Below are 26,305 nucleotides of genomic sequence, written 5' to 3'. Positions count from 1 at the left end.
CTACACAGCATAACATCTTAAATGATACATGTGCATTAATTGCACTAACATGGCTGAAGCAAAAAACTAATACGTCTGTTCCACTAAATGAATGGTAGTAGCTAGACCAGTGGTCTCCAACATGGTGCCCGCGGGCACCTGGTAGCCCACGTGGAGTCTCTGAGTTGCCCGCCGAGCACGTTCTATAAATAGCCTGAATTGTAATCTTTCATTTTTTTTTTTTATGATAATGTTATAAAATGATAAAATAACTATTGGTGACATTTCATATACCATTAAAACATAATAAAATAATTCAATAATTAAAAATATTTAGAATCTGCACGTCTCTCTATCTCTCTCTCCCTGTGTCTCGTGCGCGCACCTCTCTCTCTCTCGCTCGCTCTTCGTCTCGCGTGCGCGCACCTCTCTATCTCTCTCTCTCTCGCTCGCTCTGCGTCTCGTGCGCACACTTCTCTTGTTCTCTCTGCGTATCGCGCGGCAGAGGAGCAGCGTTTTAATTTAGTTAAACACAGATATTATGTTGCTTTTCTAATTTTACATGCAAGTATGTAAAGTATATCATTCAGTCACTATTTCATATTTATGCCGTTGTTCTTTCTCCCTTTCCCCCGTGATTTTGTCTATATCGCGAATATAAGACGACCCCCCATTTTTTAGGACAAAAACGCCTATTTTTAGGACAAAAAAACTTGTCTTATATTCGGGTATATACGGTAATTATATATTCAATAGTCATAATATTTAACAATATTACTGTTTGTTGTTTTATTTTTCAAAACTTGAAACTGTGTGTGTGTGTGTGTGTGTGCGTGCCTATATCAAACAAGTAGCCCTCAAGACTATTTTATCCCTTCAGGGAGCCCTCACTCACAAAAAGGTTGGAGACCCCTGAGCTAGACCAATGACAGGTAAAGCTCACAGACCAGAGCTAACAGGTTTAGTCAAGCAGAGAAGACTGAGATGAGTCTAAACACACACAAGCTTGTGCTTACAGACCTTCAAAAGGCTCAGTAATGCCCTCGCCATCTTCTGGGAAAAAATGTGGGGGAAAAACAATCCATGTTGTGTTATTCTATTGTAACATTACATTCTTTACCTGGCTTTTGTGGTCAAGATGGTTGTTTATGCATAAGCCATTTTTGTGATAACTATTGTGCAATAATAGTTTATAATTATTTACTTATTTGTTGAATTTCTGTCAGTTATCCAATATATATAATGCATCAGGTGACCCTAAACTTAACTAAATATACAAGTGTTCCACCCAAGCGCCTTAAACCCTGCAGTTTGGAAGAAGCCTGGTTTGTCTACTCACTTCTGTCCATAGAGCCCTTTGGTGGGACTTGCGGTAGCTGCCGACCTCTTCGACTCGATACTGGGGTACTGGTGGGACTTGTTTGGACCGATCCGGTTCGGATGTTTGCCCTGCGGAAGAGATGGTGTGTCAGGAATCAACATAAAGCACTACATCTAAAGAAGTGTTTGTGGTCGAGTCATAAACCTGCCCAAAACACTGTTAGACTAAAGCAGAACACGCTGGTGAGCGCATACTAATAAAACAAACCTACTAACTACAGTTACTTTGGCAGGATCATTTAGCAATGAGACAACAGTATCAGAAAACACACTCCACACGAATGCTATAAAAAGCGACACATACTGTAAACTATTAAACAAAACAAGTCAGTATTTGGCAGTTTTTTCTGGGGTTAGTAAAAAAAATAAAAGGAAGTAAAAACCTCTGGTGAAATATATGTCCTGTAGATAAGGTATGTCAACATGAGCTGTACAGCAACACACATACTGTAAGACTGTAGGTGAATATCACCTGTCAAATCATATTTCACTCCAATATCAAAAGAAATAAATAAGAAATTGTATTTTTTCATATCATCAACCAAGCCTATTTTAGAACAACTTTATATGTTACAGAATTATCATCAAAATTATACATATTCTCTCCCTCACCTCCATTACTACAACTTCTCACTATAAAAAGATAAAAAACCCGGCAAAGTGCATTTTACCTTCTGCTCTTCAGTAAGCTCGCTGTGATATGTGTATGCATGTTACACAAGCATTCAGTCAGTCAGTATATCTCTGTTACTAAGCGATACAGCGATAATGTCAAAGTTTAAAAACAAAAGTAAATTGGCGAGCAGACAGTGCTATAGATTGTGTGTTCCTCCCTGTCCTCATTATCTCATGGGTGGGGATAAACAAAATATTTGAGTCATCTGTTTGGGTGCGAAGCATGCAAAGTCAGCTCTTCAGGGAGCATGCTTATCCTTATCTTGGTCCTCACCCACTTGATACTCAGCAAGGAGGAGCTTGTGGAAGTTTTCACTCAAGGTGTAGCCAAGTTGAAAAATTAGACGACATGTCATGCAAGTCAGATCATAACCTTCACGCCGTGGTGTATATTGTGGGGCTGAATGAACAGTTATATGGAACAATGCAGAGGGTGGAGCAAATGGCCCAATGCTTCCCACCAAGCCAGTCAGAACAACGTTGCCCTTGGTGGAAAAAGCTTATATGGTGACAGGTCAGGTCGGTGCTTGTAGATTCCGGCACAGTTTGAGGGCAGATCCCCTAGGGGAGGAGAGGTGCACATCTCAGTATACAACATTCTGAGTGGACCGTTCTGTCAACCCTGCCACTTCTAGTGCTTCAGGGCACAGCGTTCTCCAGCGAGCTTACGGCAAGTGTATGGCACAGGAATGCTCATCCCCTCTAGTGAAGACGCTAGAGCCGTTAGGTCAATCGTTCCTCGCCAGTTATCCGCTTCAGGGTACCGAAGTGACTCCACCTCTAGCCATACCAGAGGCCACCGCTGAGTGGCTGGTTCCCATAGAGGACTTTCTGACAGCATGGAAACCTCTGCCAAATGTCTCACAGTGGGTCTTGCAGACTGTAGAGAGGCTACAGAATCCAGTTTAGTTTCTTGCCTGCCTCGTTTCAATGGGGTCCCCACAATAGTGGTTCCCAAGCAGGCTCTGGTAATAGAACAATAAATAGACACTCTCTTGAGAAAGGAGGCAATAGAACATGTTCCTCTTCTCTCGAGAGGCTCTGGGTTCCACAGCCAATACTTCATTGTCCTGAAGAAGGATGGAGTTTGGTATGATCATAGATCTGCATCTGCTAAACTGTTCTATCAAACACGTTCGGTTCAAGATGCTCACAATCAGACAGATTGTATCTCAAATCAGGTCTGGTTTGTCACAATAGATATCAAGGATGCATACTTCAACGTATCCATTCTTCCACAACAAAGGAAGTTCCTGAGGTTTCATATTGGGGGGCAAAGTATACCAATATCGTGTTCTTTCCTTTGGGCTATAACTCTCACCCCGCACTTTCACCAAGTGTGTACTGAATTACATTGGTGACTGGCTAATATTAGCACAGTCTCAGCAGCAGGTGATTTGGCATCGAGATGTCATCCTCAATCATATGAAAGAGCTGGGGTTGATGCTGAATGGCAAGAAAAGTGTGCTTTTTCCAGCACAGAGGACCACTTATTTTGGTGTGGTGTGGGATTCAACAATGATGCAGGCATGTCTGTCTCTTGCTCATATCGAATCGATTCTTAGAGTTGCAAAGAGAATGAGAGAAGTCCAGTCACTCAATGGCAAATAGTTTCAGAGACTGTTAGGTCTGATGGCAGCTGCGTCCAAAGTGATACCTTTTGGCCTGCTGTACATAAGACCTTTGTAGTGGTGCCTCAGGACAAAGGGGTTATCCCCAAGCGGCAACCCGCTTTGTATGATTGAGGTCATGCAGTGATGCTTACGTGCCTTAGACATGTGGAGGAAACCTTGGTTCCTTTCTCAAGGACCGGAGTTTGGGGCTATTTGTTGATGCATAACGCTAATGATGGATGCATCCCTCATGGACTGGGAAGCAGTCATGATTGGCTTCTCTGCCCAAGGTCTGTGGGAAGGCCACCATCTCACATGGCACATGAATTGCCTGGAGATGCTGGCCGTGTTTCGTGCCTTGAAAAATTTACTTTCACAACTGAGGGGCCATCATGTGCTTGTCCACACAGAGAACAAACTGGTGGTCTCCTACATCAACCGGCAGGGGGTCTGCGCTCGTGCCCACTATAAAAGTTGGCACAGCAGATCCTCCTGTGGGCTCAGGGAAGGCTCCTTTCACTCAGAGCAGTTTACATCCTTAGACACTTGAATCAGGAAGCAGACATCCTGTCTAGACAGGGGCTAAGGCCCGGGGAATAGAGGCTCCACCCTGAAGTCTGGAGGGAGTTCGGCCAAGCAGAAGCGGATCTATTTGCATCACAGGAAACAACCCACTGTTCGGTCTGGTACTACTTCACGCATCCAGCTCCATCGTCTGCTAGTAGCCCATTTTTGCCGGCCCAAGTATGGTTCTTGGACCTTGTGTTCCTTCTTGATAGCTCTACCTTGGAGATTCTGATCAGGAGGGACCTCCTCTATCGGGCAGGGGGCTCCATACTTCACCCCAGCACATAGTTATGGAAGCTGTGGGTGTGACCCCTGATGCGGCACAGCTCTTAGCTTATGGCCGCTAAACTGAGGCTGTTGAGAGCATACTCCATTCTAGAGCTCCTGCCACAAGAGTACATGCTGAAGAGAAAACTTTTTATCTCTTGGTGCAGACTGGAGTTTGCCCCAGGCATGGTTAGGGCCTTCCTTTACCTGAGGCCTGGGTATGTCCCTAAGGTGCCTACCTATACGCCAGAGGCAATAGTGCTGCAAGCCTTCTGTCCTCCTTCCTTTCAGGAAGCTGATCAGAAGAAGTTAAATCTGCTTTATCTAGTGTGAGCACTGGACACTTACGTCCACAGAGCTGGCCAGTGGTGTAAGGCAGATCAGATGTTTGATTGCTTTGATCCACCTGAGAAGGGCTTTTGGGCGACCAAGCAGACTCTGAGCAGTTGGGTGGTGGAGGCCATCTCACTTGTTTACGAGTCCTCTGGCCTCCTGGCACCTATGGTGTTCAGAGCCTAATCATATCTGACCCGGAGTATGGCAGTCTCCAAGGCCTTATTCATGGGTACTTCCTTGCAGGACATTTGTGACACAGCAGGCTGCTTCCCTCCGCACACATCTGTTCAGTTGTATAATCTGGACCTGGCTTCTAACCCCAGGATCCCAAGTTCCCTGAGGGCATCCCTGCATCCCTATTGGGGCTTACTTCATCCTATCAGAAGCTAACATGTACTGGGCCAGGTGCACTCATGTCACCCCACTCATGACGTCTCACTTCTTCATTGGACTGATTCTACACGTGCTTCAGAATGTGTTTACGAGGCATTCCCAAAGTGTTCTGGCACAGAGTCTTGTTCCCTTTAAGGAACGAGATTATATATATACAGTGGGTATAGAAAATAATCAAATCCCTTTAAAATAATCACATTTTGTGACTTTGTAGCCTAAAAAAATGGACACGGTTTTTGTTTTATCCAGGCACATTCACATACATTATAATATCCAAGTGAAATATATAACACGAACATGTCAGAACCCCCCCCCCCCCCCCAACCCTAAAAAAAAAAAAACAGAATCTTTATTTAAAGTTGGGTCATTCATTTCTATACCCACTGTGTGTGTGTGTGTGTGTATAATGTTATTATGTAATATTTAAATTGTAATGGTTTATTAGTGTTGCATTGCTTTTCATTTACACTGATTTGCTGAAAGAAATCGCATAAAACCATTCCAGCACCCTTGGTCTGTTAACAATAGTAGTCTTAATTTTATTAATTAATATATGCAAATGTTTTTTTTCTTGAACATAATATACAAATAGAAATAAAAAATTATATAAATCTTACTGAATCTAAAACAGGCTTAATTGTATTTTTATAAAATTATTTCTTACTTTTATCTTCCAATTTTGTGGTAAAATATGACTTAGCATGTTCTTGACAGAGTTATTCTTTCAGAAAATAACATCTGACCATATCATAGCATGTATTTAGTAAATATGTCACAGTCAAGTGCATTTTAGCCATGTAAAAATATGAATACATAGGTGTAAAATGCACATCAACTCCAAAGTAAACACAATGATCTGTAAAGCACCTTTTGAGCTCAGTGACACGTCAGCTTTCAGTACATGTGGCTCACATCTCAATTTCAGCTGTGGCACATCCAAAAGCTACCGCATCAGTAAAAGTTCATGCGCAAACCTGACATATTTATGTAATTTCCTAGTGACTTATGATATGCCGGGCAAATCTTAAATCAATAGGTGTTATGGTGCCTCAAAAGGTGTGATGGAGTCAGCATCAGGAGAGGTGCTTGTGGCTGCTAAAGCTGCAAGGAAAGTGAAAAGGCCTAAATGCATGAACACATGGCACTCATAACAGCCCATAACTCAAAAGCATAAACTGTTAAACAACAAATAAATAATGTTAGTAACACACTCACAAAAAAACAAAAACAAAGTCAAAACAAAACTGTACGATGCCAGGTACACACCATTATATCTCGAGAGGATATAAAAGGTGTGTATAATCCAAATGAAAAGACATGAGTAGCAACAGTCATCACTATCCTCTACTCTATAAATGAAGATAAAATCATAAACAGCATCGTCACACAGGGTTAAAATAAGAGGAAGTGGATAGAGGTGCATTCCAGGTAACAGGAAGCAGAAGGCATGGGTTCGTTTAGCGCTTTAGTGCTTGTTGTGATGGGTCGGGTCACCTCGTTAAGGCAGGAGAGGGAGGGGCAGATCTCCCTGAAGGTAAGGATGGCATGGATCTCATGTAGCCAGAGTCGGGCCGCTCGGACGAGCGGGAGCGCGTGTAGACCGGTCGTTCCATCATGGGCCGCTGGTCAGCTGACCTGGACCTGTAATGCTCATGTCTGTCCACCATGCTGCGGCTATACCTGCAGAATGTTAGTCAAAAAGCCATGCTCAGCCGAGCCCCAGTGCATCATGGGATAACAGGGCATAAAATTACTCTCAGCTGTTAGGTTGCACCTGTGAAATGATATCGCTTGGCTAATAATTGGCACATACACAAAAAAAGCAACTTTGCGTTTCAGCATTGGCTGCTCAGGGAAATCATAAATCGAAGGACCAAACTGGAACAACCAAAAAATAAGTGTTAACCAACAATTTTACACAAAACAAACAAACAGAAGTTTCAGGAGACTGCTGCAAAGAAAACAAGTGAACACATTTCATACTAACACAACTATAAGCCCCGTGTCTACTCTATTCCTTTACTCTCATACTCTTTCTATGGAAACACTTGCACAAATTCTGATGCATTACCTCAGATCTTCCTCAAAGTGCTCACGGTTAGCTAGGAACTCTGGGATATTGTCATCTCTATAGAGGTGCATAAGAGAAGAACATAAAAAGCTAATTTAGCAGCTCTTATAACAGTCAGGAGTTTCTAAACAGCCTTATTACATAATATACTCTTGTGAAAAAAGTACTGAATGTGAAAACTGAAAAGTAACTCAGATTTGTAAATTTAAAAATAAACTTTACTAGTAACTTAAAAAAAATCTGATTACAGAACTCATGTTACTTGTAAAGCATTACCACACAGCAAAATTAACTACTGTTTCTTAACACACTTAAGTGGACTTTTAAAAAGTGCACTTTGTAATTATGTCAAATTAGAAGTTTTACTTTTAAATTCATTGTTTCAATACTCTTTTTTCATGTTTTAAATGTACTAAATTGTACCTTTATCATTACAAATGAGTAATCACAAATATATTTATATATAAGGACATAGAAGTTTCAATAGTGACATTCAATTATATTTTAGTTTACCATAAATGCTTGTAAGTTGTTATGAAATACTAAAGTCTCCCCTACTACTACTAAAGTAGTACTAAAGTCCTCCCTAAGTAGGAAAAAACACTCTTAAGTTCAAATAATGCATTTAATACATTTTCATTGAATTGCAATTACATGCAATTAAGTGTCTGAATCCATTGCATTCAGTACACTTAAGTATTTTAAAGCATAATATTTTTGTAATATTAAAATAATAAATAATAAATATTTTAATAATAAAATATTTTGTAATATTTTTTTTCCAAAAAATTACTTCCTTTTCTTTTCATACTGAAAATATTCTCTTCAAAGCGAGATTCAGGTACTAGTTCAAACTAAACAGACTAAAACTAAACATAATTACATTCTAAAAACTAGCTACCATACTGAGACACTAAGACGATTCAGCTATGCTACTGCTAACACCAGTGATGTCATGAAATCCTCTATTTATATAAGCAGCATATTCTTTGTTTTTAACTGTGCTTCTGCCATTATACCATAAGGTCACAGGACAACTACAACAACTAAATTCAACTTGAGTCTGCACTGAAACTACTGCATTTAATGTAACTATACCTTTCTGTATCTGTAGAAGGCTCAATCTCTATCCTGGGGCACGTCCTACTGAATAAACCAACCGCGTTGTGTTAGTGCCACACTTAGTACATACTATTCGGTACATATTTGCTTAAAAAGGTATAACAGTTCAGTGTTTGAGAAAGTAAACCAATCAGCTCAAGCTTTAAATCCATTACTGGTATCCATTACTAGAAAAAGCCTCAGTGGGAACATAAATGTGGCATCTGTCCCTGGCAGTTGATAACAGATGAGTAAAGAAAGAGTGAGCGTTTGTGATGTGCTGTGGGTGTTTATCTCTTCAGAAGTCTCACCTGCAGTCACCACTGGTTCCATTCATGACATGATTGGGCCATGGAGTAGATACATGATTGGGCCCATTGTAATATCTTTAAATGGAGGATGAGGATCGATAGATTGAAATGAAGAAAGGAAAGCATGATTAGAATGAGCTACAGCTGAATTAGGGCAAGAGGTAAGGGTAATATCTCTAACTAGTATAAAACAGTCCAATTATGGATGCATGAACAGAATGCATGTCTCAACTAAAGTAACCGGATTTTACCTCTCAGGAGATTCAAATGAGTCACTGTAGGCAGACATTTGTCTATCTCTCCTCATCCTCCTGAACACAAAATAACACACAATCAGATCCTATGTGACAACGTAACTCTACTTGCCAAAAATATACCCAATGCACCCGTAGGGTGTTATAGATTCACATAGCAATTTTCAATATTCATATTCATTCATTCTCATGATATGATATGATATATCACAATTTTTCCAAGAGAATTGGATATTAGGATAAGGGGATATTTATGGATCACACTTTAGTTTGGAGACTAATTCTCTTTATTAACTAACTATAAACTATGATTTATACCTCAATAAACGCCTAATTATTGCTTATTAATAGTTAGTAAGGTAGTTATTAAGTTTAGGTATGGGATCTGGTTAAAGGATCTAAAATATGGTTGTGCAGAATAAGGCATTGATATGTGCTGTATAAGTACAAAAAATTAGCTAATACGTTAGTAATATGCATGCTAATAAGCAACAAGTTAATAGTTAGAATTGGTACCTAAACTAAAGTGTTACCCGTTTATGTATTTGGTAGACAATTTTATGTTTTATCCAAAGTGACTTGCATTCAAGGTAAACATTTTATTGGTTCATGCATTCCCTGCGAATCGAACCCATGACCTTGGTGTTGCAAGTGCAAAGCTCTGCTGTTTGAGCCAGAGGAAATCTCTCAGGAAATCTAAGATTTTCAGGAAATAATAGATTGCCTGTGGTTGCAAGAAAGTTGCTTAGGGGTTCTGTGTGGCTTTTTAGCATGACGCTTTGGCAGAGGCATAGCGTGAACCATCTGCAGGGTAAGCTAAAAGTAGCCTAATGTTAGTGTAATCTATTAACTATGCACACCATAAACCAATCTTTTTAGGCAATCAATAAAGTTGACTGCACTGTAAGAGGAATCTTTTACATTGCATGTACATCTGCACTCTGTTGTTTATGATAAGAGAATTTGATAGAGTGCAGAATGTGAAGAAATCAAGCCATTTCAATTTTAAATTTTGTATGAGGGTGAAAGGTTACTACCCCACACAGATTTCACAAGGTGTTAATGTTGGTCACATGAACTCTATTAGTTTTAAAGTGGTACGATTACATACACTAATTTTCATGAATTCAGATCAATTGTTTGAAAGCTTTTCAATCCTACTGAGGCATTAATCTGATTACTAATGGATAATCTGGCTGTATATAAACGTATTTTGAGCTATGGTTCATACTAGGGGTGTAACGGTTCACAAAATTCACGGTTCGGTTCAATACGATGCACTGGTGTCACGGTTCGGTATGGTTCGGTACGTTTTAGATACAGCAAAAAGAATAAATTGGCAGATAAACTTCCTTGATTTTTAAAAAATGTTTTATTTATTAAAACTAACAAAGTATGTTTTTTTTTTTTACATTGAACAATGATGGAGCTATTCTTTACCCATCTTCTATGGTGTTTTCTTAGCAGCATACTGTATAAAACAAAAACAGCTCCTTATAAAAAAAAAATGAAAATGTTATACTATTGTAGTAGTTATGAACAAATACAAAGATGTAACTTTTTATATGGAACTCTATAACTCTTTATATTGAGTGTGTTTTTACTCAATTGGTTCTCTATAGGGCTTATGTTTTTTGGAACAAAGCAGGAATTAAGGTCTGTCTGAAATGGGCTTGTGAAGGAATATTGTAACGGGGCTCAATTACATTAAGCATGTTCTTAAAACCTACGTTTTCCACTACAGAGTAAGGCGCTCGCTCACTCAGTACGCGCTGAAGGCTCGTTGCAAAATGGCTAATGCATTTAACAGACCAGAAATAGAAGATCCTCCAATAACCAACAGGTCTGGTGTTTGGGTGCACTTTGGATTCCCTGTAAGCTATAATGGTGATGATAGAATGAATGGTAAATAGTAAGGTCTCATATCCGCGGCTATAACGTAAATGTAGCCTACCAATCGCCGTGGTGATGTCTTTTGCCCTGTTTGAATCCGTTGGAAATGTCTGTCTAAATGCTGCGGGGATAGTGTGTTGTGTGTATGTTTCGCCTTTTTTTTCGTCTTTTCCCAGATACTGACACACTAAGGTGATGTCGGCGTAAATGAGTTGACATGTTTCAAGTATTCCCGCTGGTGTTTATTTTTTTTTGGTATTCCCGCTGGTGTACCCTAGATACGACATATCGTTGTTGTTTTTTTTTTATCCACCGCTCTCTTGCCATCACCATTATAGCTTACAGGGAATCCAAAGTGCACCCAAACACCAGACCTGTTGGTTATTGGAGGATCTTCTATTTCTGGTCTGTTAAACGCATTGGCCATTTTGCAACAAGCCTTCAGCGTGTATTACTGAGTGAGCGAGCGCCTGACTGAGTAGCCTAACATAAACATATAAGTTGGTGTTTTTTTCTTCTTCGGGGGTGTCAGGGGCGTTGCCTGTTACGTCGTTTGGGTTATTGGGCTACCTTGTTGAACGCATATCATTATATTTCACAATTTCTTTTTATTTTCCAAATATAATTAATTAGTCCAACGAACTGTTCGGTCCATAATGCGTACCGCGTACCGAACCGAAAGCCTCGTACCGAACGGTTCAATACGAATACGCGGATCGTTACACCCCTAGTTCATACATCACTTTACATTTAACAATGGACCTATTTGTCTGCAAAATTCTGCTATGTGACCACACCTATTTTCATTATTATATGAATGTCACAGTGTCTGGTCTGTGTTTCCCTGGGTGTCCACTAGTGGTCTCACTTCCCCATAGGCACTACATTTCCCACAAAGCCTTGTCCCTTCATCATGGTAATTGCACACCTGTTAATTGCACTCAGGTGTCTTCACTTTCATAGTCATTATCCTGTCTATTTAAACCGGTCTGTTTTCTGTCTGTGTCATGGAGTCCTTATTCACTCACTGCTCTTGGATCTCTCATCTCCTGTGTCCCGATCGTTACACCTTAAACTAAACAACTTTTCCCCCTCCCCAATCATTCAATTGATTTCAACAAGTGAAGACACCTGAGTGCAATTAACAGGTGTGCAATTACCGTGATGAAGGGACAAGGCTTTATGGGAAATGTAGTGCCAGCGGTGAGGTGCCTATGTGGAAGTGAGACCACTAGTGGACACCCAGGAAAACACAGACCAGACACCGTGACAATGAAACCTGTGCAAAAAAATTCTATGTGAATCGCACCTTAGGGCCTCTGTAACCAAAGCTGGCTAGAATCACAATATCTGAGTATCCACTGAGCCTACAAAAACATCCTGAATATCTCACATTTCTAAATAATACATTCATATATAAGCATGGTGAACATCCACTATAGCTTGCAGTTTTTAGACTGGCAGTTCTGTCATAGAGTGACGATAGTTGGCTTGGGACCGAAAGAACTAGAGCTCAGTCATCAAAACAGTACCAGCTGTCTAAAGAGCAGCGCTGAGGATACAATTCATTACGCCGTGGTGGGAAGGATGGAGTGGGACTTCCTAAGGACACACTGCACACATTTCCTTTGGGAAATATTGCTGGCGTACTTAGTGGCGCAGTTGGCAAAGTTACAATCTGAGCACTATCATGTACGTTATCCTCCAGAGAGGCTCCTGCACGAAGCTTTCTCAATGGACGGAAGACTGATGCTACAACCAAAGTGTCTTTCAAATCTTTACTACATTTCTCTAAGAAAATGATATCTGCGTTATCGTCTCCTTTTCCACCCATTGTAAAGTTTCCTAAAAATGGATACCAATCCACAGTTTGTAAATCAGGTGACGTAAACGTAGGGCTGCATGATGAATCGCATTTTAATTGTGATCATGATGTGCACTTCTCTTGATTCATTAAAGCGATAGTTCGAACAAAATAAATATAGAAATAAATATAATAAATGACAGAAATATAGAAGCTCAATGCAGTTTTGGTCTTAAGTTAAAACTGAAAGCAAGCCATTCACACAGAACGCATATTCTGCACATTCTTGAGACGCACAACTATGACTGTTGCACTCGCGTCTCGCATAAGAGATGAATAGCAACCATGTATAGTTAAAAGAGGTTCAACTTTTAGAAAATATGTCTAGAGAATTTATGTTTTTTTTTTTATTCCATTCCGATGCGTCTCATATTAAAAAAAAATGCAATCTGTGTGATCAGCTATTTGTATTAATCTATGCAGAAATACATAATGCTGTTTACAGAATTATATTTGATTTATGAATATTAGTTTAGATGCTATGCCCTTTTTTTATAGACAGTTGTTATTTCATTGCAATGAATAAACAATTTAATGCAGTGCATTACGCCCTCCTGTGGCCAGGAGACAGGCCAAATGTTTTCTTAACACTTATCTAATCGGCATATATATATATATATATATATATATTCATTTAAATTTCATTTTGTGTTTGACTGTTAAAACTAAAATTATTTGTTGTTTGTCTTAATAAATTGGATAAATTAAAAATACAGTGGTTAAATTTAAAAAAATGTTTTCTACTACTCTTTGTTTATTTAAAAATGTCAATAATTATTGATAACGAATGACATGAAACATTATATTGTGATAATTTTTTGGCTATATCAACCCATCAGGTGCGGGGATGAAGACCACAACTCCCATGATTCCACACTCAGTCACGGTGTCATCAAATGTTGCCTTTTTTTACTTTGTTTATTTTGTATACGCGCCCTCTAGCAGCGAAAAATTACATCCTGTGCCTTTAAATCCTCCATTTAGAGCTTTTTTCATATTGATACATTTTCTTCCCAGTTTTTTTACTTTATCTGCCCAACCTGGCAACCATGCAGACACATTCTCTCTACATTACAGAAAAAGCGCTGATGAGCTGAAAACACTGGCAAACATGTAAGCTGGAGTTTAACAATCCTTATTGAGATATTCTTCTCAAATACAAGTGTAATACAGCCAGTCAGTTTTCTTTCACATGTTTATTTGCGCTTCAATTATCTTGATTAGTGCTTAAATTAAAGTGCAATAATTTTGATGAAATGTAATAAAAGAAAAAAGAAATGGAAAATTATAGTATTTCATGATTATGTTGGGTTTTTTTTATTTGTTTTTTTTAAGCAAAATCATGATTAACCAGTTAACCAGGCATCATGCAGCCCTACATAAATGTGAAACATTTTGAGAGGTGCCACTAGCTGCTCTACTCCAAACTACTACCCACAGCACTAATATGGAGCAGCATGAGAACAAGAGTGAACCGCCTTGGTTTACTACCTGTCCAAGCTATCGTAAGCCCCGTCTGAGCAGGCACGTGCCATCCTAGTGGAGCGCAGTAACCTGACCGCGTCCTCCCGATAGATGGGGTGCATACTATGAGTCAGAACAGAAAGTGAGAGTGTGGTGGTTAGAGTCAGATGGGGCAAGTTGGTCTTATCTAGGTGATAAAGAGGCTGAGCTCTTAAACTCTCTTTATCTTTCTGAAAGAAGGCACATGTGAAGATCGCCCGAAGCACAAAAGCAGAAATCTAGTAACTTTGGGACAGAGAACTAGCAGATATGCCAAGCAATCAAAACTAAACTAAAGTTTTTACTAAACTAAACTATCATTTATGTTGCAGCACAACAGCAGCAACAAAGATTTGTTCATCCCACAGAAGTGTAGTGCTTTTCCAGTGGCGAGAATTAAAAATGTGCAAGGGCAACTACAACCCGAATTCCGGAAAAGTTGGGACGTTTTTTAAATTTTAATAAAATGAAAACTAAAAGACTTTCAAATCACATGAGCCAATATTTTATTCACAATAGAACATAGATAACATAGCAAATGTTTAAACTGAGAAAGTTTACAATTTTATGCACAAAATGAGCTCATTTCAATTTTGATTTCTGCTACAGGTCTCAAAATAGTTGGGACGGGGCATGTTTACCATGGTGTAGCATCTCCTTTTCTTTTCAAAACAGTTTGAAGACGTCTGGGCATTGAGGCTATGAGTTGCTGGAGTTTTGCTGTTGGAATTTGGTCCCATTCTTGCCTTACATAGATTTCCAGCTGCTGAAGAGTTCGTGGTCGTCTTTGATGTATTTTTCATTTAATGATGCGCCAAATGTTCTCTATAGGTGAAAGATCTGGACTGCAGGCAGGCCAGGTTAGCACCCGGACTCTTCTACGACGAAGCCATGCTGTTGTTATAGCTGCAGTATGTGATTTTGCATTGTCCTGCGGAAATAAACAAGGCCTTCCCTGAAATAGACGTTGTTTGGAGGGAAGCATATGTTGCTCTAAAACCTTTATATACCTTTCAGCATTCACAGAGCCTTCCAAAACATGCAAGCTGCCCATACCGTATGCACTTATGCACCCCCATACCATTAGAGATGCTGGCTTTTGAACTGAATGCTGATAACATGCTGGAAGGTCTCCCTCCTCTTTAGCCCGGAGGACACGGCGTCCGTGATTTCCAACAAGAATGTCAAATTTGGACTCGTCTGACCATAAAACACTATTCCACTTTGAAATAGTCCATTTTAAATGAGCCTTGGCTCACAGGACACGACGGCGCTTCTGGACCATGTTCACATATGGCTTCCTTTTTGCATGATAGAGCTTTAGTTGGCATCTGCTGATGGCACGGCGGATTGTGTTTACCGACAGTGGTTTCTGAAAGTATTCCTGGGCCCATTTAGTAATGTCATTGACACAATCATGTCGATGAGTGATGCAGTGTCGTCTAAGAGCCCGAAGACCACGGGCATCCAATAAAGGTCTCCGGCCTTGTCCCTTACGCACAGAGATTTCTCCAGTTTCTCTGAATCTTTTGATGATGTTATGCACTGTAGATGATGAGATTTGCAAAGCCTTTGCAATTTGACGTTGAGGAACATTGTTTTTAAAGTTTTCCACAATTTTTTTACGCAGTCTTTCACAGATTGGAGAGCCTCTGCCCATCTTTACTTCTGAGAGACTCTGCTTCTCTAAGACAAAGCTTTTATAGCTAATCATGTTACAGACCTGATATCAATTAACTTAATTAATCACTAGATGTTCTCCCAGCTGAATCTTTTCAAAACTGCTTGCTTTTTTAGCCATTTGTTGCCCCCGTGCCAACTTTTTTGAGACCTGTAGCAGGCATTAAATTTTAAATGAGCTAATTAAGTGGATAAAAGTGTAAAATTTCTCAGTTTAAACATTTGCTACGTTATCTATGTTCTATTGTGAATAAAATATTGGCTCATGTGATTTGAAATTCCTTTAGTTTTCATTTTATTAAAATTTAAAAAACGTCCCAACTTTTCCGGAATTCGGGTTGTACTTGTGTACATTACTATTGCACACCAGATAATACTAGTATACAGTGTTGGGATAATGCATTACACGTAACATGAGTCATATAGATAGATTTGGTCTAAGCAAATTAAAGGTCAAAGTATTGTTCGGGTTCTCACACAGTATATCGTCATCAGAATACTGCAAACACAATAGTACGGATCTGCACCATTTGTGAAAAGTGAATCAGGCACAATCCATTCTCGGTGAGTTTTGCCCTTTGCCACTGAAAATTACAGTACCACTGAAAGTATGGGGTCAAGAAATTAATACTGTTATTCAGCAAGGATGCATTACATAGATTCAAAGTGAGAGTAAATACATTTACAATTTAACAGAGATTGCTATTTCAAATAACTGCTGTTCTTTTGAACTATCTATTCATCAATCTTGAAAATGCATCATGTTTCCACAAAAATATTAAGCAGCACAACAATTTTCAACATTGATACAACTATTAATAAATGTTTCTTGAGAAGGAAATCAGCATATTAGAATGATTTCTGAATGGTCACGTGACACTGAAGACTGGAGGAATGATGCTGAAAATTCACAGGAATAATTTACATTTGACAAAATATTCCAATAGAAAACAGTTAAATTAAATAATAATAATATTTTACAATATTATTATTTATATATATATATGTATTTTTTTTTACTGTGTTTTGTGAGCAAAAGAGACTTTTGAAAAAAAAAAAAAACAAATAAAAGTAAATGACTTGACCCAAACTTTTGAACAGTAGTGTATTCTGTCCTTCAGTTTGTAAACAATACAAACAAACCGCATTTACAATAATACATTTACAATGGCATATAAACAGATGTGACATATATGTTATATAATAAATGTTTAAAAGCAAAGCATTACCACATTATACTGTAAGTGTTGAAATGAGACAAGAAATCTGGTAACTTTTCTGTAAGTAAGAAGAGCTTTAATATAAGGGCGAAATGAGTGCATTACTACTTATGTGTCTTACTGTAAAGGCGGTTTTGTTTTGTTTTAACAAAGCTGAAGTGCAATTTCAAATGATTTTCTATGGTAATGGACAGTGAATATTCCCTTACAGTACTTCATTTCAAATTTATAATGAATAAAGTGAGAAGAGCAACCTCTTCTACAGTGCTATGTGTGGGAAAGCTATCACCTGTCAATCAACAAGCAGCAGGGGGAAGTGGGCAGGTGAAAGTGAGAGGAGCGCTGTGATTGGACAGAAGGGGGAGGTGGGCAGGGCTGCGTGACACTGCTCTGGCCTGACTGAATACCTGGGGTCCTGGATAGCGGGGTCGATGCTTGGTTGTCTGTGTCTGGTTCGAGGAGGGAGGGTAAGATACTGGCTGCAACCACAGGAAGTAGAGAACAGAAATATAGTTGAATGGAGCTATTGAATATGGAGCGATGGAAAGATAGCGAAAGCGAGAGATTGACAGATTAAATGAGAGAGTGATGTCAAAGAGAATTGTGGAGGAATCAATTTATTCCTCCTTTCTTGAAACGAAGTAAACCTTTCAATAGTTCTCGCTGTATGGCACATTTCATCATATTTCTCATTTCAATAATCATGTTAAATGAAAAGATGAAGGCATTTGGAAACACTCCCATTTATGTTCCCGGTATCGTAAAAGGCCATCAAAAAAAAAAACTAAGATTTTTAATGGCACAGGAAACACAAGTGCTGTATGTAAACTCGGGCATCTGGAGTATGTTTTGTGAATTCGTACCTGTCTGGTGAGTATCTGTCTTCAGAAAGGCGATGTCGGGGGCCATACTGCGAGGGTCGTCCTCTCACACCGTGGTCTAAACTTCGACTGAAGGAGAGCAGAGAAAATGAGAGCCCTATTTAGCTTTAATTTTATTTTATATAAGACATTTTAGAAATTTGGTAACATTTTATTTTTAGGGACCAATACTCACTATTAACTAATTGCTTGTTAGCATGCACATTACTAGCATACTGGCTGTTTATTAGTACTTATAAAGCACATATTAATGACTTATTCTGCATGATCATATTTTAGATCCCTTAAACTGACCCCATACCTAATTTGTTGCAAATGCTGATGGCCAAAAAGTCGTGAACGCACTCACTACAGACCCGGAAGAGAAGACAATGCTGAATAAAGTCGTAATTTATTTTTGGACCAAAACGTATTTTCGATGTTTCAACAAATTCTAACTGACCCTCTGATGTCACATGGACTACTTTAATGATGTTTTTATTACCTTTCTGGACATGGACAGTAGACCGCACACACAGCTTCAATGGAGGGACTGAGAGCTCTCGGACTAAATCTAAAATATCTTAAACTGTGTTCAGAATATAAACGGAGGTCTTACGGGTTTGGAACAACATGAGGGTAAGTTATTAATTACATAATTTTCATTTTTGGGTGAACTAACCCTTTAACAAGTGTTACCTATACTAAAGTGTTACCAATATTTTAAATACACAATATACAATATACATCTGTGTTCGGAGTATCTGTCACCAGGCCCTCACTCGATGAATCTTCAAGAACCGGTAGAGGGCTGAGTTCCATATGTAGAGACCTAAGTGGTTCCCATATGTTTAAAGTCCACGGTATAGCCTCAGAGCCCGTGTTCCCTGGCAGATTTCTGCAAATTCCAAGAGGGTTACATTCACCTCCAATCTTCCATATGCACCTAACAGTTCATCTGTGTAATTGCTTCAGAATCCTCCTTCGGGAAGGCTGGGGCTTCTGCAGCGTCCCTGTTCCAAGTGGAGCGGGTACGTTTTCCCAGTGTTATCCAGTCTTACTGAGTAGGTAGTGCCATAGTAGCATTAGCTGGTCTTCTTGTGCTGAGCCTTGACCTATGCCAGAAAATAGGGGAGCAGGTGGCTTTCACAGGACACTGGAGGGGAAGTTGCAGTGGCCCTCTGGTAGGGATCCCAATTTGTTGGTTACCTGACGTCGAGAGTGACCGACTGAAAGGGAACGTCTTGGTTACGTATGGTAACCCTCGTTCCCTAAAGGACGGAACGGAGACGTCATGTCCCATCGCCACAGCTCCTGTACCACCGCTGAGCAGCCAGGTCACCGGCTCTGATCCACAGCAAAAACCTGAATATGAGGTGCACCTGCTGCCTACTTATACTCACGCTGTGATTAGTGTTGCTTTTGTCAATGAAAATTATGACTAAATATCGTCGTCAATGAACCTTTATCACGTGACGAAAACGAGACGAGACGCAGCGTAAATGCTGGTCATGTGACGATGACTATAATTAAATGTATAATTCAATTTTCTTGACGAATAAAAACAAGGCTAAATGTGGTTAACAAATTAGAAACTATGCTAAAATATCTCTTCATTTTCATTGACCAAAACGAAATGTTATCTTGTCTAGTTTAGTCGCATTATTATTACAACCCGAATTCCGGAAAAGTTGGGACGTTTTTTAAATTTTAATAAAATGAAAACTAAAAGACTGTCAAATCACATGAGCCAATATTTTATTCACAATAGAACATAGATAACATAGCAAATGTTTAAACTGAGAAAGTTTACAATTTTATGCACAAAATGAGCTCATTTCAATTTTGATTTCTGCTACAGGTCTCAAAATAGTTGGGACGGGGCATGTTTACCATGGTGTAGCATCTCCTTTTCTTTTCAAAACAGTTTGAAGACGTCTGGGCATTGAAGCTATGAGTTGCTGGAGTTTTGCTGTTGGAATTTGGTCCCATTCTTGCCTTATATAGATTTCCAGCTGCTGAAGAGTTCGTGGTCGTCTTTGACGTATTTTTCGTTTAATGATGCGCCAAATGTTCTCTATAGGTGAAAGATCTGGACTGCAGGCAGGCCAGGTTAGCACCCGGACTCTTTTACGACGAAGCCATGCTGTTGTTATAGCTGCAGTATGTGGTTTTGAATTGTCCTGCTGAAATAAACAAGGCCTTCCCTGAAATAGACGTTGTTTGGAGGGAAGCATATGTTGCTCTAAAACCTTTATATACCTTTCAGCATTCACAGAGCCTTCCAAAACATGCAAGCTGCCCATACCGTATGCACTTATGCACCCCCATACCATCAGAGATGCTGGCTTTTGAACTGAACACTGATAACATGCTGGAAGGTCTCCCTCCTCTTTAGCCCGGAGGACATGGCGTCCGTGATTTCCAACAAGAATGTCAAATTTGAACTCGTCTGACCATAAAACACTATTCCACTTTGAAATAGTCCATTTTAAATGAGCCTTGGCCCACAGGACACGACGGCGCTTCTGGACCATGTTCACATATGGCTTCCTTTTTGCATGATAGAGCTTTAGTTGGCATCTGCTGATGGCACGGCGGATTGTGTTTACCGACAGTGGTTTCTGAAAGTATTCCTGGGCCCATTTAGTAATGTCATTGACACAATCATGCCGATGAGTGATGCAGTGTCGTCTGAGAGCCCGAAGACCACGGGCATCCAATAAAGGTCTCCGGCCTTGTCCCTTACGCACAGAGATTTCTCCAGTTTCTCTGAATCTTTTGATGATGTTATGCACTGTAGATGATGAGACGTTGAGGAACATTGTTTTTAAAGTTTTCCACAATTTTTTTACGCAGTCTTTCACAGATTGGAGAGCCTCTGCCCATCTTTACTTCTGAGAGACTCTGCTTCTCTAAGACAAAGCTTTTATAGTTAATCATGTTACAGACCTGATATCAATTAACTTAATTAATCACTAGATGTTCTCCCAGCTGAATCTTTTCAAAACTGCTTGCTTTTTTAGCCATTTGTTGCCCCCGTGCCAACTTTTTTGAGACCTGTAGCAGGCATTAAATTTTAAATGAGCTAATTAAGTGGATAAAAGTGTATAATTTCTCAGTTTAAACATTTGCTATGTTATCTATGTTCTATTGTGAATAAAATATTGGCTCATGTGATTTGAAATTCCTTTAGTTTTCATTTTATTAAAATTTTAAAAAACGTCCCAACTTTTCCGGAATTCGGGTTGTATTTTGCAGTATTTCTGTTTCCTGTGTCTCACTTCAGAGGCTGAGTCAGGTCGCACTTCCTCAAGCCCCACTCACGGCATTATTTAGAACAACAAACAAAGTCAAGTCTGACACAGAGAAAGGGACCGATGTGTGTACTTCTAACATGTTTGGTTGGTAAAATAAATGTTGTAAATTCAAATCAAAGGATCTTCCCTGTCTGGAATGGATATATTCTTGAGTCTATAAGGTAACAATAATATAATAAGATAACCTTGTTTGAAATGTGTTTGGCTAAAAGAAAATTTAGATTTCGTATATACTACTAGGTACTTATACTATATTGACTGGGTTAAATTGAATTGCATTACTAAAGAGAGGCTAAAATACAATTGTCATTGACTAAAACTAGACTAAATGTCATCAGTTTTCGTTGACTAAAACTAGACGAAAATAGTCAAGGATAATTCTGAAATAAGTCTAAAATAAGACTAAAATGCTCAGACTTTTAGTCGACTGAAACCTGACTAGACTAAAAAGAGTATGAACGTGACTAAAGCTAATAAAAACTAAAATGACAGCTTACACAAAGACTAGACTGAAATGTAAATAAAAAAGCAGCCGAAAACAATACAAGATGTGATAAGCGGCAGCTGGATGCAAATCTCGCATGCCAATGTGCATTGGCTCATTTAGTTTACATTCGAAGTAGATTGGTCTATCTAAGCAATATCCTAATTCGTCAGTCATCCAACGTGACGTCTCAGTTCTCTCCTTCAGGGAACAAGGGTGGCCATACGTAACCGAAACATTAATATTACTAACATTATAAAAGATATTCTTTTTAATGACCAATTTCCACTCTCTTTCTGGGCTGCTGATCGGATTTATGTAAACGCTCTGCTCACATGTGAAATGAGCAACAGCGCTGTGTTCACTGAACTGTGCTTGTACAAACTGCACAGTTGAACCACCTATTAAGATCAGCCTGAAACCATCAGAGACATTGTTAAAAATGAACATCCGCCACTAGCTTTTAATGCTGTGTTCCTGTAGCAGCAGAACATTCGGCACACCATCCTGATCTCTTAAATTTAGCATTAGTTAAATGCCACCTGGGTGGACATGACTGATAAAAAGCATAAGTCTTATCCATTTGATGTCAGAAAGCTAGAGAAAGAGACGATTTTGCTGAATTGTTTCCATAAATCATCTTTTTTGGACTGGGGCATAAAAAAATTGACCTCTTGACACATAACTAATGGCTCGTATGTGTTTGTACCTTTGTGGTGGAGGGACACTGGGTGAGCGCGAGCGTGGGCGGGTCATGTCCGATCGGGAACAGTGATTGGATGACATCACCTGCTCCGGGACAGACAGAGTGGAGCTCTGGAAATCCCTGCCATTGTGCCGGTAATCTGAGGAGGCAAACACAGCACAACACATTTACTTCAGCAATGCCAATTAACAACCAAATCATATCTCTTACATTCACTGAAAAATAGGAATAAAGTAGGACCTAATACAATGGCATTCAGACATTTTTAGGTGGTACTGTATGTGGTCTCTCATTCAGTCCAACTCTATTTACAGTGATGCAAAACTAATGCTGTCAGTCCGAAATGACGGTGAGGATTTTCCTTTTGCTGAATCGGGAGACTAAAGTTCACAGTAATCTTCTCTCTGACAATATCCTTTAATTTGATTTGTTGATCGGCACGTGTGAACGCACACAAAGACTGGGACAAGCCGGGTACAATCAGACATGGAAAAGATCATTAAAGACACAGCTGACATTTATTCATTTATTCAGATCAGATTATGCATCCTTAAATCAGTGTGTGTTCAAAAGTTTGGGGGATCAGTAGTATTTTTTTTTTAAATAAATGAATACTTTTACTCAGCAAGGATGCATTGAATTGATCTAAATTACAGTAAAGGTGGCACTTATGTTTCTATTTCTATTAAATGCTAAACTTTTTATTCATCAAAGATGCTAAAAATGCCACAAAATAGAAAATATGCATGATTTAAACATTAATGTTAATCATGTTTGTTGAGCTGCAAATCTGCATATTAGAGTGATTTCTGAAGGATCATGTGACATTGAAGACTGGAGAAATGATGCTGAAAATCCAGCTTTGATCACAGGTATAAAACACATTTTTAATTATATTGACATAGAAAACTCTTTTGTATTGTATATATATATATACAATATATATATATATATGTATATATATATATATATATATATTGAATTGTAATAATATTTCACAATATTACTGTTTTTACTGTACTTTTGATCAAATAAATGCAGCCTTGGTAAGCAGAATAGACTTTTTTCATAAACATATTAAATGTTTTTGATACATACAAATGACTGAATTGAATCGAAAAGAAATTAATAAAATGCTTTCAAGGACACTCAAGTCTTCAGTTTTGTAAGTAGAGAGCGGCGCTAAAGGAGGGAGAGGTGACTTAGCTGTACCTGACATAACACCAATACCATCTTCACAGTCGTAATCAGAGAACTCGCCGTCACTGATTCTCTGTGACCCTGAGAGAGAGAGAGAGAGAGAGAGAGAGAGAGACCGAGAGCGAGAGAGAGAGAGAGAGAGAGAGAGAGAGAGAGAGAGAGAGAGAGAGGAACATCACAAGGGTCATAATGAAGAAAAGACCCTCTTAACGTGAATAGTTATCCACAGGAAGCTAAGTCAGGTAAAGTAATCTAGCTAGGCTTATGGCACAGCAGACACACATACTAAATGAGCATTATGTTATCATAAGAGATTATAAGGGATGAACCAATACAGAAATTATAATATTAATTAATTGTTTTATAAATATTTTATATTAAACTTCAATGAAAATATTTTTTTATGAATTCATATCACTTTTAATTGATTAATATATTTTTACATTTCATTTTATAGTGGTCAATCATTTTTATTATAAATATGTACAGTCTGGCCTGACATTTTTAAAACAAATCCTTCACTTTTACATTTTTAAGTGAAATGATTTGTACTTTTAAAAGCTTATGAGTAAACAGTTTGAACTAAAAAAAAAAAGGAAAAAAGAGCTGATATTGTAAAACTGAATATAATGAATATGAAATTAATCCACTGGATAAAATAATAATAATAATAATAAAGGAGAGTTGCTAAGAAAAAAAAAAACAAGCCAAATAGCATCCACAGGGATATTCTAATATTGACCTAAACAAACTGACAAATATAATTTAGAAATGCTTTTGATTTGAATGACATTTTCATGAATGTTGAAATTAACATTAAGATGAATAAATGGTTTAAAAGTATTTTTCCTTTTTAACTCATGTTATCATAGTAAACTAATAATAACAAGAGAAACCTTATTGTAAATCATTACAGTCAATAAGTACTCTGCATTACTACTAGATATAGATGTCAACACTTCATAATAGACATTTTTACATTTGCAAGCCTGCTGTCAGTTCAAAAGAATCTTAAATAAATAAAATAATGATACACAAATACTATGACATAGTAAAACTAAAAACAGCTGTTACTGGAGACCTGAGAATATTTGACATGAAAACTATTTCCATGCAAACACACAGCTTGTGGAAGTTAGTAGCTGCTGATGATGGATAATTAGCATGTTCATCATAATGTACTTGTCATTCCTGCCTGCCTGCGAATATATATATCTATGTCAGACAGTCTGTGGTCATTTTAAAGACGTTTCCTCACTACAGCATAAAAACAGCTGCAGCTCGTGCTGAAACACACTGATGACACACTGTGGTTCAGACTCAAATAATACAAAAGAGACCAGTGTGACGAGAACCAAGCAGCATGAGCTCTGCGATCATTTAGTCTAAAATCAAAACACAGCAAACATCAACCACAGAAAGGTTTGAGAGAGGCTGGGGAAAGCGTGAACAGGCCACACACAGATCTGCTCAGGAAGGGCTATTAACTAGGTGGATTTTAAATGTATTTTAACAATCAAGATCAGGCCTAAATGGGAGATAAGCTGTAAAATGAGGACTGGTGGCATGTAGCAGCAGCGATGGGCTTCAGCTCCAAGCAGGCTGTGAGGGACAGTGAGGGTTTCTGAAGAGCATGAGGTGGAGGTGAGAGGAGAGCACACTTTTGAGAGTGTGGAGGAGAGTCAAATCACACGGCTGGCCAATCACATGCTAGCTGGAGCACGCAGGGCAAAGTTACCTGAGTTGTAAAAATACGGGCCCTTGTCTGGAAATGTGTCAGTGGTGGACAGACAGTAATATTTTTTGAAGGAAACAAAACATGAAAACGAAACATGTCAATAAAAACCAAACATACAGAAAATGTGATGTCCAGATTGATATTTTGATATCAATTCTGGACATGAAAATAATATAGAATATACAGGACATTCATACTAGAGCAGGCCTGTTAACATGCAACATTAAAGTGGCATATTACGATTTTTAAAAATTCAGTTTCAAAAAGGTGAGGTTCTTTTGATTTTAAACAGATAATACAGACTACCTTTTGAAAGTTAAAAGTTAAATGATTAAAAGTGACAGTTAAGACATTGATAGTGTTGAATAAAAAAATGTTTCCACAAAACATTGAGCAGCAAAAACTGTTTTCAACATCAATAATAATAAATGTGTTTTGAACATCAAATCAGCATATGAGAATTATTTTTGAAGGATCATGTGACATAGAAGACTGGAGGAATGATGCTGAACATTCAGCTTTGATCACAGCAATAAGTTTTAAAATAAAATAACATAGAAAACAGTTATTTAAAATTTTTATAATATTTCACAATATTAAAATTTTTACTGTATTTTTAATTAAATATATGCATCTTTGGTGAGCAGAAGAGACTTCTTTCGAAAACATTAAAAAAAAAACCGTTTGAATAGTATGTGTGGTTTTTAGCACATTAACACAGTGCAATTCATAAATATTTTATAAATTGTGCAAACGGTAAATCAAACACAAAATTACGATGAATGATTGATGTAAAAATCACAAAGAAATCGCTTTCCACATATAAAAGTGTTTAAAAACATGATTTAATGTGATTATTGCTGTTCACACTGTGAGGGAGAAATCAGATT

At 38.4% G+C, this 26,305-nt stretch overlaps 1 protein-coding gene across 4 annotated transcripts in view; it reads right to left on the bottom strand.

Annotated features, from left to right (window-relative positions):
- The window catches only part of LOC132104500 (regulating synaptic membrane exocytosis protein 2-like), a 147,422-nt gene that overhangs the window by 26,139 nt on the left and 94,978 nt on the right, over window positions 1–26,305 (bottom strand). For 2 of the 4 annotated variants that reach the window (XM_059510011.1, XM_059510012.1), the window contains exons 17-26: window positions 25,416–25,442; window positions 23,690–23,758; window positions 22,481–22,616; window positions 17,971–18,057; window positions 17,515–17,586; window positions 14,196–14,291; window positions 8,945–9,004; window positions 8,694–8,768; window positions 6,705–6,890; window positions 1,319–1,428 (exon numbers count right to left, since the gene is read on the bottom strand). In XM_059510011.1, coding sequence (XP_059365994.1) covers window positions 1,319–1,428; window positions 6,705–6,890; window positions 8,694–8,768; window positions 8,945–9,004; window positions 14,196–14,291; window positions 17,515–17,586; window positions 17,971–18,057; window positions 22,481–22,616; window positions 23,690–23,758; window positions 25,416–25,442 — 918 coding nt within the window. Of the gene's footprint in view, window positions 1–999; window positions 1,033–1,318; window positions 1,429–6,704; window positions 6,891–7,281; window positions 7,339–8,379; window positions 8,428–8,693; window positions 8,769–8,944; window positions 9,005–14,195; window positions 14,292–17,514; window positions 17,587–17,970; window positions 18,058–22,480; window positions 22,617–23,689; window positions 23,759–25,415; window positions 25,443–26,305 lie in introns of all 4 variants that reach the window. The other 2 variants (XM_059510013.1, XM_059510014.1) reach the window with 2 other exon arrangements.

This window comes from Carassius carassius, chromosome 25, assembly GCF_963082965.1.
Source record: "Carassius carassius chromosome 25, fCarCar2.1, whole genome shotgun sequence".
Classification (NCBI taxonomy): domain Eukaryota; kingdom Metazoa; phylum Chordata; class Actinopteri; order Cypriniformes; family Cyprinidae; genus Carassius; species Carassius carassius.
Note: the sequence above shows the minus strand (reverse complement) of the source record. Positions and strands in the feature narration are given on the sequence as shown.